This window comes from Notechis scutatus, chromosome 12 (genome assembly GCF_049901735.1).
Source record: "Notechis scutatus isolate UNSWTSFEM ecotype Mainland chromosome 12, rNotScu1.2, whole genome shotgun sequence".
Classification (NCBI taxonomy): Eukaryota; Metazoa; Chordata; class Lepidosauria; order Squamata; family Elapidae; genus Notechis; species Notechis scutatus.
The window spans coordinates 17304918-17320348 of NC_142020.1; the positions used below are offsets into that span (position 1 = coordinate 17304918).

Here is a 15431-nt window from a genome sequence, read left to right on the forward strand (position 1 = left end):
AATGAAGGGAGCCTCCCCTGGAAGCCATTTTGATTTTCTAAAAGGAAATGTGGCATGTAACTCAGTTATGTTGGATTGAACGAATTTGTGGTTCATCTAGCTCACATAATGTGGCCACATCACCCATCAATGTAGTCACCTCTATTGTTTCACTAGCTGCTGTGCTTTCTTCCTTTTTTCTTTCTTCCTCCTCCTGTTCTAGCTCTTTTATGCTCTCTTCTAATACATTGGGCCAAAAATCACCCTCAAAGTAGGGCAACTCCTTGGCACTTGTCAGCCGATCTTCCGTTGCTTGTTTGAAGATATCCTAGAAAAAGATCACATGGTGTTGTTGATGGTGCAGCTAAGAGCAATGGCAAAAGTATAGGAGTCAACAAACGTCACATAAATTGAAACTAACTTACTATACTCTCATTTTGTTTAAACGAAGGATGGTTTAAAATAGTTTTCTGTGTTTCATTATGATTGTAAGCATATTTACACATCCAATGCCTTTGCTTTAGCCAAACCTAAGATACATGTTGGTGCTTAATTTTGGATTGACGCAGATCTAGAAAAGCATCACTAATTTGCTCCCCAAACTGTAGCCATCCTAATTATCAATTTCCTTTTCAACTGCAGAGAAAGGACTGCTATCTAGATACTAATGTCTCCAGATTCTCTGAGGAAATCCTCACCTTGTAATCATGAATGATCCGCTCTGCAAAGGCTTTGTCCAACATCTTCTTGTACCACTCTTGCAGACGTTTAGGTTTGGGGATTTTTTGATCAGGGGGGTGACAGTGGAAGATATAATCATCACCCTCACTTGGTGGGCAGGCCCAGATGTGGCCTGTCACATACCTGTGAATTTCACACAAGCAAGACATCACAGTTAAGTAATAGTTTTGCCCAGAATTGGAGGCAGCCATCCTAACTGTTCAACTGCAATAGAAAGGATATTTAGATAACCAACACTTACACTCAATCATTCATTCATACTTCAGTATGCCTCTTGAGTCTATAACCATTGTTGATACAGTACCTAAAAAAAAAGAGGTGGATCCTGCTTGCACAAGCTGCATTTCCCTGAAGTCTGTGAAGCCCTAACCATGTTGTTCTCTGTGAAGGTCATAAAAATTGGCTCTGGGTCTGCAAAACTATCAATCTATACCAATATTAAATTTGGGCATTCACTGTGTGGTAATTTGCTATTTAATTCATCTTTTATTGTTGTATTATGATTTTAACTTGTCCCATATGTCACCTTGATTGTTTGATGATGTTACAAAGAAACCCAAACTGGGCAGGACATTAATCTCTAGCTGTTTCTGGACCCTGGGCATTCTCTGCCGCACAACAGCATTGGCAATATTTTAATAACAATTTTAATACTTTAATTCAAAGAAAATACAGAGCTATTTGAGCTACTTAACTCAATGCCCAAGCATTGAGGTAAGTTTGTTGGTTTATAAAGTTTATAGGCCACAGAGTTTATTTTCTTCATGTTCTCTTTGAATAATCTTGGACCCAATTCCTGGAATAACTTTCTTTGGATGCTTTCCCTCCCTTTCTTTGGATCCAATAAATACTACACACAGTACAACTGATTCTTATTTTTACTTGTTTTCTCGCAGGGTGGCTTCCTACTTATTTTTTTATTATTGTCATGCTTAATTGGTAATTGCCTTTTGTATTGTGCTAAAAAAGGAAATAAATGTAGTGTTCTCTGGTTGATTTTAATTCAAAAATACCAAAAATAGCCCTAACCTCAAGTTCTTTAAGGTTAATAGGCAAAATACAAATATCTTACTTAAAAAAAAAAAAAAGAGGGGAAAATCACTTTCCACTTGCATCTGCCCAAGGAATTACTTTCTCCAGATATTCTGTCAATTGTAGTCTCTTCAATAATTCCTGGGGTGGAAGGAAGTGACAAAATGCATCCTACAAAACTCAATTCAGAAAGCCATACTGAGCTTACATGGTCACAAAACTGGGTTAATATGTATATGGTTCTTATTTTTTATCCCATTCCCTAGAAATGAAACACCTGCTTCAAGCACACAAGCTTCTGCAAGTTTCAATAGGGCAGCTTGACCAGAATTTCTACCTAACTGCTTCACCTCTAATGACAGTTTGGATGTTTAAATGTAACCCATTGAGGCATAAGTTTGAGGCATTTTAACACACACAGGAGGTAGAACAATTTTACACAACACACACATATACTAATCGTAACACAACGGTCAGACCTTGAACCTTTTTATGCAAATAAAATAACAAGTTAGTTTGTGCTACAAGAATGTTATTTCCTATTATTCATTAGAAAGCTGTGAGCTTCTTGCATTAGAAAGCTGTTCACATATACAAAAGGAAAATGTCAATATTATAGGCTGTTCAAACTTTTTTAGTTAACAGCAGGAAAGAGAGTTGTCTGTAAGTTTGTTGCCCATAAGTTTATTTCCCGTAAGTTTCTGGGATTTTCAGGCCTTATGTTTTTGTACAAGTCTCGATGAACAACATACAGAGAATAACTTACATGAAAGCTAAGAGTTCCACTGAGTTTCTGAGTTTCAGAAAGCTGAAAAATCAACACTTGGCTACACAATTGTACATATTTTTGGAATGTGTGAATTGTTTAATCTGAAGAGAAAATTACCATGCACAATATAGGAAGATTACTATGAGGTGTTTAGGAACTGACAATCTACAGGACAGACAGAAGTGTTGAGGTCTGCATTTCTGGCTGGTCTACCTCCCTCTGCCCTTCCCCTTCTCACTGTAGTTTGCTGCAGGGAAATCAAGATAATCCAATGAGATCAAAAGATGAAGACAGGAAAGAGCAATTTTCCAAGTGACTGAATTTGTTCCTAATGTCTAACTTACACTGCGCTCATTTCACTCTGCTTGCAATGAGTGCTTTGTACCTCTCTACAGAAACCACACTACCTGCATCAATCTGAATTGCTGCAGCAGCAGCACTGCTGCTGAAGCTGATTTGGAAAATGTATATGTGGGTGAATGAATGTGTTTGAAGAATGGAGAATCAAGACATACAGAAAAAGACAGTCTCCTGCCTACTTATGATTCTTTTTATGTTTACTATGAAATTAGTATCCCCTAACATCTTTTCCTGGCCTTTCAACTATGCTTCCCAATCTCATTTGGCATTTGCTTTTCCATTCCCCAGTGCAAGGGAAATGTCCCGACTGACCCTGAAGAAGTTAGAGGGATATAACAAATTCCACCTGTGTCCGTTCAAGAGGAATGCATGCCATATTTAAATAAGGGCCATTAAGATGTCCACTGCTAAAAGGTCCTGGCAGAACACTCACCCCAGTTTCTTGACATATTCCAGATACCCAATAAGGATTTCATGATAAACAGCAGTCCGGAGGCATCTTGGGCGAAAGAAATGGATACTGTCCAAGTAGGAGATGTACACACGCCTGTGACAAAAAGGAAAGAAAACTCAGTGGTTCATTACTTGCTCCTTTGATTTGTATCCTGAGCCCTAGTGGCATGGCGGTTAGAATGCAATATTGCAGGCAAACTTTGCCTGGAGTTCAATCCTGATGGGCTCGAGGTCAATTTAGCCTTCCATCCTTGCAAGGTCAGCACATTAAACCGCTTTGTAAACCGCTCAGAGAGTAAAGCATTACGGAGCAGTATTGAAAGCCTAAGTGCAATTGCTATCCTGCCTTTCCTTCAGAAGTTCATATCTTATCTATTTGGATTACTGTAATTCATCTGCCATAGGGCTGCCCCTGAAGAACATCTGGAAAGCTCAGCTGATTGAAAATGCAGCAGCCCTCCCAATTATTAGGCTGTTCCCAAATTGCCACATTTTATCACTCTGGTAAATGCTTCTTTTTCTGAATAAAATTTGAACTGCTGGTCACCACCTGTAAGGACCTATGCAGCTCGAGGCCTGGATATCTAGGAGATACCTTTCCTGCCCTTGGTTTGGATGATTAGGCACCCCTGCCAAAAGTCCCTCAGATGGATAGGACATTAATAACAGTCATTTTATGTGGCTCATCTCCGTTGGAACAATCTGTCCCCCAAGGGGGAGGGGGAGACTTTCATGGCCTTCAAAAGAAGTTTGGGAATGGATTGTCTGGCATTACTGGCACCAGACAGTTCCATACTGATGTACTGTTATCTATTTACACTTCAGATTTATATTCTCCCTCATGTCCTTCAAGATCGAGGCAGATTGAGTCAGGCAATAAAACGATATATATAAATAGAAAGCACTTCATTTAATTTTCCCCACAACTAGAATTATGTGAGACAGCCTGGGGTGAGATTGAATAACCAGAATCCTTCCTTCGTTTGGAAGGAAGCAAAGCAAGACCTTGTGTTTGGAGGTGGACAATCCCATCCGTATTCTTGCACGTGCATGCCAAAAAAGCAGACATCCACACCATCAATTTCTTCAAAAGCAAAAAGAGCCTTTGTTCGGTAGGGGAAGGCCTCAGCCATTTCACGAGAATCCACAAATCTACAACAAAGAGAAATTCACACCATTTTAAGGTAAAAGATAAAAAGCTGAGGAATTAATTATTTGATGTTAGAAAAAAATGTCCTACTCAAGCAGGCTTACTGGTTATTGATTTATTTTCAACTATTATTGGTTGATGAAAACCAATAGATGAAAATGGCAAACACAACCTCCACCCAGAGGCTGTTCTGATATACAAGATTCTTTGGGTCCTGCATTTGGCATAAAATGCCAAGCTGTTTAGAATTCTTCCTTAAAGGATGAAGAGAACTGAGAGTGACATTTCTAATTTTTTTTTCCCAAGCAAAAAACTGCTCTATCTGCTAGGCTTTCATGAGAATCAGTTCTCTCATAAGAGTGAGAAAAAAAAGATCATAGCAGATATGACCATTGCAGTATTAAAATGGGGTTAGGGAGAAATCAGGTCTCCCCCCACGCTCCAAAAGGGGGAGCTGGCAATGGCTTGAACATTTTCTAGAATATAGCTAGCTTGCTGTTGAAACAAAAACAATTGCTTTCACTCATCTGTTATGGCCTCTGTAGTAATTGTTGTTCAGTAAAATACTCATCAGGAATTCTTTAGTTTAACTAATTGATCCTAATCTTCCTTGTTAGCTGTTGTCATGAACACAGCATAATAGGCTTTCTGCTTCAGTGTATAACATACTTTATTCTGAAATTATGCAGACAAAAATTCTCAGAATATATGGTAAAATGGCACTGTTCAGAAAAAAATAAAATTTGGGATGCTTAAATAAGATATTATAGAGAAATGGATTCAGTCAGTTGGTAATGGCAATCAGATGAATCCAATAAAAGAAAGGCAAAACTCACCGAGATTTCATTCCTGGTTTGACTTCTACTGTTTTATCTGAACTGGCCACTACTCTCACAAACACTTCCCCAGCTTCTGGATGATTCTGCCTCCGGAGAAATTTGTTTACACGCTCTTCCAAATGATTCCCTAAGCGGGTAGTTTGTAACCCTAGTAGGTGGGGAGGAAGAAAGGAAGAACAGAAAGAGATCATCCTGTTCATTGCTCGTATATCATTACAGCAATGTTTGGCTTTATTCTTAAAGCTACAATCAACATCCTTTATCGACTGTAAGTAACCTCCATAGGAAATTGATAAGCTTGTTTCCAAACGATAAAGGAATGGCTCTTATACACCATCGCTGTCAACTCATAAAACATTCCTATGCCTGTTTTAGTAGTTGCCATTAAAAAGGGGGGGGGGGGAGGGAGGAAATATGGAAGAGCAGTGCAGCAGTTTGAAAGCGAAAGTACGTTCCAACTCTTTAAAAGATTGTAACTAAAATACCAGGGCTTTTGCCTGTGAATATATTTAATTGGAGAACGTGATGACACCCAGCCCGTGAACGTGCTCAATTGGAGAATCTGGTTTATGAGACACCCGGGGGGAGGTGGGAAACAGAGTTAGAGGTGACTGTGAATTACGTATGCCAGAGTTGGCTTCATACAGGGCAGTGCCGGTATGTCGCATCTAATAAATCCTTTGAAGTTTTTTGAAGTTTGGCTCGAGAATGATTTAATTAGGGCGATTGCTGGAATCCTGACAATCGCCTTGTGATACAAACCATCAACAAAAAGAGAGGTTCACAAGACCAATCATGGAATCCAGACCTGAAGGTGGGGAGAGGTGGCTGTATTCATGAGATACGTAATAACAATAGCACTTAAACCTATATACCACTTCACAATGCTTTACAGTCCTTTCTAAGTGGTTTATGGAGTTAGAATATTGCCCCCAGCAATCTGGGTCCTCATTTTACTGACCTCAGGAAGGCTGAGTCAACCTTGAACTGATCAGGATTGATCTCCAGACTGTGGGTAGAGTTTGCCTACAATACTGCGTTTTAACCACTGTGCTGCACGGCTCTTATGGACCATATGGAGACAGGAGCACCAAATACTTTACAACATTTGCCGTTTCTCAAACTGGGAATACTATGCATGCGCCCCCCCCCCCTTCTACTGGGGAAACGAGGAAAGTGGAGTGCTGTCAGTGTAATTCTGCTTTTTATTTAGATCTGTAATACAATTATTTTCCAACTCCATTACTTATTTGAATAAAAACAAAATCCAAATATGAATGGCCTTCCACAGTATTATTTAAACAATAATGGGATTCTTTAAAAGATGCATTAAGATATTGTTTAAATATAGTTAATATACAGTAAAGGTGGCCATAAACTTACTTTTGGCACTGAATTTATTCTCTTTGCGTGTTCGGCCAGTTTTTTTCAAGCAGTTGTCACACACAAAACTAAAACACAATAAAGAGTTAATAAATGTATCCTGAGCTGAAAATACTATAAAAGATTTTTAAAAAGAACAAAAAATACTTCACAATATACTATTTTCTTCACAAACAGAAAGTGTGCCAAAAGGCTTTTTTTTTTTCTCACCCCCTGGGCCATTTTTAACTTGGCGCTGAAGCCCACCTTAATTCCCCACCTTAATAAGGGTATGCTGTATGATTGGGATGGCAGGGTTTGTAGGGCTGCCCCGGCAGAACATGTTATTGCAAGGCTGAATCCAGGGACTTGGGCTGATGGCAAAAAGGAGTATTAGACTCATAAGTAGCTCAAGTCTCTTAGCCAAGCGATGGTGAGGCAGACAATTTGAAATGCTCAGCTCAACATTCCATTACGATCTGGCTGGAAGAGCTCTTTGCATCCCAGAGCAGTCGGTCAAAGAGAAAAGGCAAGTTCTTGTCAGCTGGGTATCTGTGTTCATTGCTCAAAAAGAGCACTTCTTTAATTTATTTATTTGGCATTTTTATATGGCCACCCATCTCACAAGAGTGTGACTCTGGGCAGCACACAACAACGAATTGGATTTCCTTGACTTAGTGAATGCACACCACATCCAGTATCACACACATGGAATCTCATATTACATTAAACCTGGTGTGTGTTTATATTATTCCTTTAAGAAATTCACAGAATGACGCTTAACAGTATTCTGAGACAGCCTGGCCTGATGAAAGACAACAGCCAACAGAAGATTGATTCTTTTCTCAGATGCAGACAAGATTTCAACAAGTGCCTTCTCATTTGCATAAAAACGCATAACCAAAGCCTATGGGAAACCCATGTGAGGTAACAAGACTACAGAACCCCCAAAGCCTAATGTCTAATGTTGTTAAGAAACAGAGTAGTTCTTTAGGAACAAGTTGAATTCTAAGGATTACTTAGAAATAAGTACAAATTTAATATATAAAATCTGTATATTTCTTAGGCCCCAAAAAATGCAAGATGAAGCAAGTCACTTTCAGTGAAATAAACGAAGAAAATTTAAAAACATCATTGCAACCACATATTACAAGCATGTTGAGCAGATTTTTTCCAGAGCCACAGAACAAAGATATTTTTGTTGCAAATCATCTACATCTACACAGAATTCTGAAACTTGTTTAATACAAAACAAACACTCTATCCCAGGGTATACTAGTTTTTATCTTAGCTAATTTTAATCTTAATATTTTTATTGTCATTTTTCTCATGTTGTAAGTTGCCAGGATTTGCTTGATAGAGAGAGGGTGGCAAATAAATTTAATAAATAAAATAAATATTCACAGTAGCAAAACATGGCAGGTCTCAGAGCCACTTACCCAGAAGGCCAAATAATATCGTAGTGTAATGCGCATATCTGGTGCATTTTCCGGCCACATTCTTTGCAATCAACAAAACTGAACAATGTAAGAGAAGAAGTTTTAGCTTCCTTGAAACAGAAATACGTATTAAATACACTTTAAAAATGTTAAAAGTGTTTCTGCATGAGATAGCTGTTTCAGACATAAGATTTCAGCATTATACTGCTTTCTAAATTACTGGATATTTACTTTTTAAAAAACTTTTTCTGCATTAGTTTTCTGAAGAAGTTCCATTTTGTAGCTACTGATGCAATAGAACACTATACTTACGGCTCAGGATCAAGTGTGTCATTTTTTTTCTTCTCAAAATGATCTTTTGAAATGGTTCTGCAAAGTAACACAAGAATTTAGGGCCAATTTTGGTTTTGGCTACATTATAACCCATAAGTATACTTCTGTAAAAAAAGGCAGCTGCATACAATAAAGCTGCATATACTTCAGGAGTTTCTCATAAAGTTAGTCACTCTGGAATTTGATTGCCACCTGGTATTCTTTGACAACGCTGGCTCATAATTTGTAATTATACAAATTAACTCAAATCAAGTAGAATTTTTAACATTAAAAAAACTGTTGCAATTTCTGTGTGATATTCATCGAACAATGCTTGCAGGAAAGCAAAAAACTTGTAACTACCAGTAAAAAAAGGTCTTCGGCACCATAACTATGAGAACAAGCTATCTAGGGTTGGTTGGCTTCTTTTTTGTTCATTGCCAATAATAATTCATTTTTAACAATATGTTTCAGACAGGACTATTTATTCTCCATATATTCCAGAATGTGATGTTGAGAACAGGGTATGCAATGTGTTCATGGCTGAATGTGATTTGAATTGAAGTCTTTTTAAACTGAACATTCATTAAATGTTGCTCAGTATTGAGGATGGAAAATGAACAGCTGCCATGCCAGAAAATGGTTAAAGGACCCGGATTCTACTGAGAGGGTGGGCACCTAATATGCTGCAAAGCTGCAGCTTAAGAATTTTCTGCAAATGTAAACAAGGCTAAAGTCTATGAGAAGGCATGCCTGTTGGTCTGCTATCTGATACGCCTATACTGTAATTGAAATGGTTTCTTCCTTAGTTAATACTCAGCATGTAAAAAACTGAAATACTTACGTTTGTGTCTGGGCAGGATCATCACCCAGGGTAACGTTTTCGCCCTGGATTTCAGTAAAACATCTCTCACAGAAGTGATACCTGTCAGCGAGAAGGCCATATTTGGGTGAACTGGTCCATCAAAACACATAGCCACCCAAGCAATGGAACCACCAATCAGAGCAGGGCAGATCACCACGACGAAAGGGGGAGCGTTGTTTGTTGATTGATGGGCCAGTGTGGACAATGAAAAGGAAAAGAGGAGGGGAAGGGAAGGGAAGGGTTAGAAAAGAGGGAAGAGGACAAACAGCACAGACAGAAGTAGTAAGACACAAACACCAAGACAACACAGAGCAGAAAGCCAAGGCAAAGTGCGGGTTAGCATTTGGTCTCATTCCACGGGTGATAAAGGAGAGCTCCAGAATCCCAGTTTATTGTGGGGTAGCCTCTGTTTAATCTGTAAGTATCCTTTAAAGCAAGCAGTTACTAAGTTCAATTTTATTGCAGCCAAAGTAAGTTTATCGCAATATTTATGAATACAACAGAAATAAGAATAGTTTTAATGTTGTCCTCTATACCAAACTGTGTTTGAAAGTTATATTAAATGTGGCCAACTGCTCAAATTAAATGCATACTATATAAACAAAACCAAGCTCATACTTTTTAAACAAGCATGTAACCAAAAAGGATCATCCAGCCTATGTTTATTTTATACATGTATGTGAATGTGAACTATTTATGTGGTTTATATTATAATACATCATAATGAAGTGATATATTAAGGTTTTGCAAACTGAAACAGACTTGTTTCCATTTTTTGCTAACCAGAATGAAGCTTAGCCAATTCTTTCTCTAAACAAAGATGAGAAAATATGGAAGCAGAATTGTATCAATGTAAGACAAAGTTAGCAAATGTATGGAAAAAGCTGAACTAAAATATAAAAACAGAGAAAGAAAAAGTTACATTTTTAAAAGCAAGAAAAGAAAAAAGATATAAACATTCATGAGTATCTTTATAACAGCAACAGTGGTTCTGATCATCCCAATGAAATAACAATAGGGAGAATTTAAAGTAACATGGTGGCTCATCTCCATGCTATTAAATTTTGCACTTGCTGAGCAATGACCAAGATTGCCTTTTTGTGAATTGGAGACTTTTAGAGATTATTCGGCTGAACCAACTTACTCAGTTTACAAAGAAATATCAAAGACTGATCTACAAAGCATAACAAAATTAGCCCAAAAGTCAGGAAGCTAAAGCATGCCTCCATCAATAATCATCTTGCCCCCAAAACAGCAACAGCAGCAGATTGCCTAGCTAAAGGCAAGGTTGATTCTACTACACCAGTAACCAAGATTATCCAGATTTTTTATCAAAGAGGGTCGTCACAGCAGACCAAATCCGAATCTATTACAATGAATTCCAACCACGTATATATCAAAGCCAAGCATCAACCATCTGCCCCTTTAGATGTTCTTTTCCTGAGATTTTGCTTCTGTTTGCAAGACTCCCACTTTCCTTGCTAAAATAGAAGTTTGTGAGAGGGCACCCATATAGTCAGTGAGACAAAGCATTTGTCACACTCTCCTATTAGGGTAAAATCAACCCTCAGAATCAATGTGAGGACTGCAGGACACATCTTTTTCAAAATAAACAGCTGCAGAATTTTGGTGGACAATATTTCAACCCCTCACAGAGAGCTGACATCCCATACAGCCACACAGTGTCTCCAAGCTGAATACAGCTCAGTGTTGTAGCCTGCCTTAGGCATCCTGTAGTAATGGTAGGCTGTAATAGTGGGACATGAACAGGGAATGTAGGATTAGGCTTTCTTACACATTGGACAAAGCAAGATCACAGCATAGATGGACATGTTGTGGGAAGGAGAAAGCAGTAATCTAAGAACTAATCAACATTGATTTATTATTTCTGTCTGCCCCCTCCACCCATTTCCTAAATAAATGAAAATGGTCTCAGAAGTCACTGCATTTTCTAATATGAGAAAACTCCTTCCAGATTCCAACAGGAAGAAATGGCAAGCACGCAAAATTAAACTTTAGTCCCTGCTTCTGACCTGGTCAGGAGGACACCAAGGCTCACCTGTTCTGGTAGCTGTAGTAGGCAGCATCTCTGGGGATAGTACACAGCTGCTTGCCATAGCAACACAAAGTCTGAGGAGAAAATTCGTACTACAAAAGAAAAAAAATGGTATAGAGAAGAGTTTGCTACAGAACAGAACTCTCTATATGCATCAATAATAATTACTGTCATGCAGTACAATCAAGTTTTTTTATGTTCTGCTTTCATATCTCATAGGACACCCAAGGTACCATCTCTTTCCTTATAGAGGAACTGGATGAAAGCCCATGGGGTCACTCTGTTCATGTAAATTCAATCTGTAAAATTTAGAAACAAGCCTATAATTCTCTAAGATCATTAAATAATTTTTATTGGTCACCCAGAGATACCCTGTGATAAGATGGGCAACCAATAAAGTTGATAAAGAAGCACAAGGTTAAATAAGAATGCAGAGGTTAGCTGCTCCCTTACTAAAATATTGCATTTATTAATCATTGCTATTGTAATAATATTATATGAAGGAGTTGGATGCTATTTTTAACCTCCTCTTAAAAGTTGGAATATTTGATTTTAAAATACATCAGATAAATAGGATATGAGCAGGACACTCTAAATACCTTATTTAAGATTTCATATAAAATGCTTGGAATACAGATTTTTATGGCTTTAACATACTTTAATTTCACCCAAAACATTTTCACTCATATGTATAGCAACAACAGTTCCACAGTATTTGTTCCACGGTTAATTTGCACATGGAGTGTAAGTTATTTTATACTCAGTGTAAAATGATTTAGAGCAGGCTTGTCCAACCCGCGGCCCATGGGCCGCATGCGGCCCAGGTCACCTCGTAATGCGGCCCAGTGCCCACCCCAACCTTCTGGCAAGAGCCAGCAAGGAGGAGGAGGAGAGGCAGGCGCGAGGCGGGGCGAGGCGAGCGCCACACCAAACAGCAACAGAAAAGGCGGGCGCTGCCTTTGCTGCTTCTGCCCCCGCTGCCGCCGCCACCGCTTCTGCCCCCGCTGCCGCTGCCGCTTCTGCCCCCGCTGCTTCTGCCCCCACCGCCGCTGCCGCTTCTGCCCCCACCGCCACCGCTTCTGCCCCCGCCGCTTCTGCCCCCGCCACCGCCGCTGCTGCCCCCGCTGCCGCTTCTGCCCCCGCCGCCGCCACCACCGCTTCTGCCCCCGCCGCCGCCGCCACCCCCCGCCCTGCAAAATTTGGCTGGAAAATTAATAAAAAATAAATAAATAATAATAAATAATTAATAATAAAAATAATTTATAATTTATTATATAATTTTATAATATAATTATTTTATAATAATTTATTATATGTGCGGCCCAAATGAAATTTTCATCTTCTAATGTGGCCCAGGGAAGGTGAAAGGTTGGACACCCCTGATTTAGAGCCTTTTTTGGGGGGGGGGGGGAATCAAAAAGGTCTTATTTGCTCAACTGGAGCTCATATAGTCCAGAAACAATGGGGACATCAAAAGTAGCTAAAGAAAATACAACAGTTTATATTGTGGAAGAGCAGCTTATTATTAAGCTGATGTCATAATTTTATAATGCTTGTAAATGCCATCATTTATACAATATATTACACCTGCTCAGAATCTTAGTTTAAAACAAAACACTGGAAAAAACAAGAAAAAAAGTGTTTTCTTTTTCTTTATAAACTTATATTCATAGATAGGATGAAACCAAACACACCTTGCGGCCACAGCAGTATCCTAAGGACTGCATTACAGGATCAATTTCTTGTTCAAAGACCTCCGCAAGCTTAGTGCAAAATTTATAGACTCTTGATGTTTTGCGGTTGTAAAGCCAGGCATTATTGAACATTAGCCAGACATCATCCACATACTGCCATGGTTCTTGGTATTGCCCTGTATCCAACTTGCGTTTAATGGTAGAAAGGTCCATGGGGTTCTTCACAATGTCAAAATAATCCTTTGTATGTAAAAAGAAAAAGAAAGTAAAAAGACACGTTAGGTCAGCTGAAGAACTGAAGAAGCTTCTTGGATGAGAAGTGAAATGTCTTCAGGCAAGAACCAAAAAAGTCAGGTTGCCTTTTGAAAAAGCACCGTTGGGACAACCATGACCTGGATGGCTGTGAATCTCCATAGACAATTAGGTCAGCTTGATAGTTGAAGTCTTGTAACTGACTTCCAAGATTTTATGAGCAGAATCCAAAGACAACTGCTCCTATTCCAATGACTTCCAACTTTCAAGTATACATGAAATACTGATTAGACAAAAATGCATGGAAGTTCTTGGAATGAGAAAGGCTCCATGACAGGAGAGAAGGGGGGGGGGGAGAAATGTTGCTTTTGTGTGCAAACTTCTTTTCCTGTTTTGATCGTGGTAGAACTGGAGATGCACCACTTTCTTCAGCACAAAACAGGTGAAATTAGAAACAGAGGACAGCTTCTTGTAGAACTCCTGGAACCAGCCACTGCTAGGCCACAAAAGCATGTGAGCTATCTAATCCCAACCTAGGAGAATTGCAAGTTAACAGTCTGAATTCTAGGCTGATCTGGCCAGATAGTGGTCTATGTTTGTAAAAAGAAGGAACTGAGTTTACTGGTCAATCCATGCCTTTATTAAGCTTCCAGAGTTCTGAAAGATCCTTCTCTTGATTCCCCTGGGAACGATACCAAGGAGAGGAGGGGCTTTTCTCAGTTCCCATGCCAATTCCTGAGCTTGGAAAAAAGCTCCTCTACCTCAGAGTAAGGATTATCTTCCCTTCCTCCTTTTTCTATCATACACTAGATACTTGAAAGACGTTTCATTATCTAAAGCTTCATTACCCAACATTAAAATCTAGTTAGATAATAAAATGTCTGCAAGCAAGCAACCAAGCTCGGAGAGCACAAAGGAATGAGAAGAACTGTTGCACAGGAATTGCCCCACTTTCAAGACCTCAAAACATCTACTGGGCTTTTTACAGAGATCAAGATATGGGACTCTTTTGGTTTTCACTGAGAGGAAAAGAGACCTAGTAATATTCCCAAAGTAAAGTAAATAATGCCAGAGTCTCTGCATTCTGCAGAGCCCTTTGATGGCTTTCTTGGTCTTCCAGATGTCAAGTTGTTACAAACCATGCAGTATATCTACCACCACAGACACTCATCATAGCTCTCTACTAACGGTCAAAATATTCTTAATATAAAATACAAAAGAAATTAATAGGAAAATAAAGGAAAAAGGAAAAGTGTAGGGCAAAGGGAAAAAAGAAAGAAACTCACTCACCGGAATACCTAGAAGTTGAGGATCCACTGGCTGTCTGAAAGGTAACGATTCTGGATCCTGACGATACAAAGCTTCCAGGGTAGGCATGAGGGCCTGGCGCAATTCTTCAGGTTTAAAGACTGTTAAACAGAAATCTTATTATTATCTATCTATACATCCATCCATCTGTCCATCCATCCATCCATCCATCCATCCCAACTATACTGCCCTAAATTTCCATAATTCAAGGCAGTTTACCTAACAATTAATGCAATCAATCACAAGTTATTGCTTTATTTCTCAAAATAAATATTGTTGGAGAAAGGATCAGTAAATGATAACTAAAGCTAAAAAAATATGATCCTACCCATATACACCCACCCCCCTCCGAGATTAAGGACAAGCCACAAGGAACAGCTATCCATTAACCCTGCTTCTCATTCTCCATGGTGCCTGGATGGCTGATCTTACTGGGAATAGAGTGATAATGCAAGGAAGGCTTAGGCCTGACTGCACAAGAGGCTTGACTGATTTGCTGTCCAGCCTCAGAAGATATCCCAGAGTTACAGAGATGCAGACTTACTTTTTTTCCGTAACTGAGATGGTGATGTAGACTGCGATATGGTGCCATTGCTGTTCCCATCTTCCTCCTCTTTTAGCTCTGATTTTTTTCCTTCTATCTCCATTGATTCTTGCTTGCCATCTACCCCATTAGTTTCTTCTTTGGTTCGTGCAGGTCCCGATATGCCCTCCTCCAACTAAAAAGCAAAGGGGAAGTTGAGTATTTATCTCCAGTGCAACCTACTAGATTTGTCCATTTTTTTCAACTAAGCAAGAGTAGGTCATGTTTTTTTTATTA

General features: G+C 39.1%; 1 protein-coding gene across 3 annotated transcripts in view; it reads right to left on the minus strand.

Moving 5' to 3' along the window:
* CREBBP (CREB binding lysine acetyltransferase) overlaps nt 1-15431 on the minus strand; it is a 42995-nt gene that overhangs the window by 5367 nt on the left and 22197 nt on the right. For all 3 annotated transcript variants that reach the window (XM_026683321.2, XM_026683320.2, XM_026683319.2), the window contains exons 16-28: nt 15156-15330; nt 14594-14712; nt 13052-13291; nt 11361-11449; nt 9281-9361; nt 8437-8493; nt 8125-8202; nt 6707-6774; nt 5321-5471; nt 4340-4486; nt 3315-3428; nt 678-843; nt 140-307 (exon numbers count right to left, since the gene is read on the minus strand). In XM_026683321.2, the coding sequence (XP_026539106.2) occupies nt 140-307; nt 678-843; nt 3315-3428; nt 4340-4486; nt 5321-5471; nt 6707-6774; nt 8125-8202; nt 8437-8493; nt 9281-9361; nt 11361-11449; nt 13052-13291; nt 14594-14712; nt 15156-15330 (1653 nt within the window). The remainder of the gene's footprint in view (nt 1-139; nt 308-677; nt 844-3314; nt 3429-4339; nt 4487-5320; nt 5472-6706; nt 6775-8124; nt 8203-8436; nt 8494-9280; nt 9362-11360; nt 11450-13051; nt 13292-14593; nt 14713-15155; nt 15331-15431) is intronic.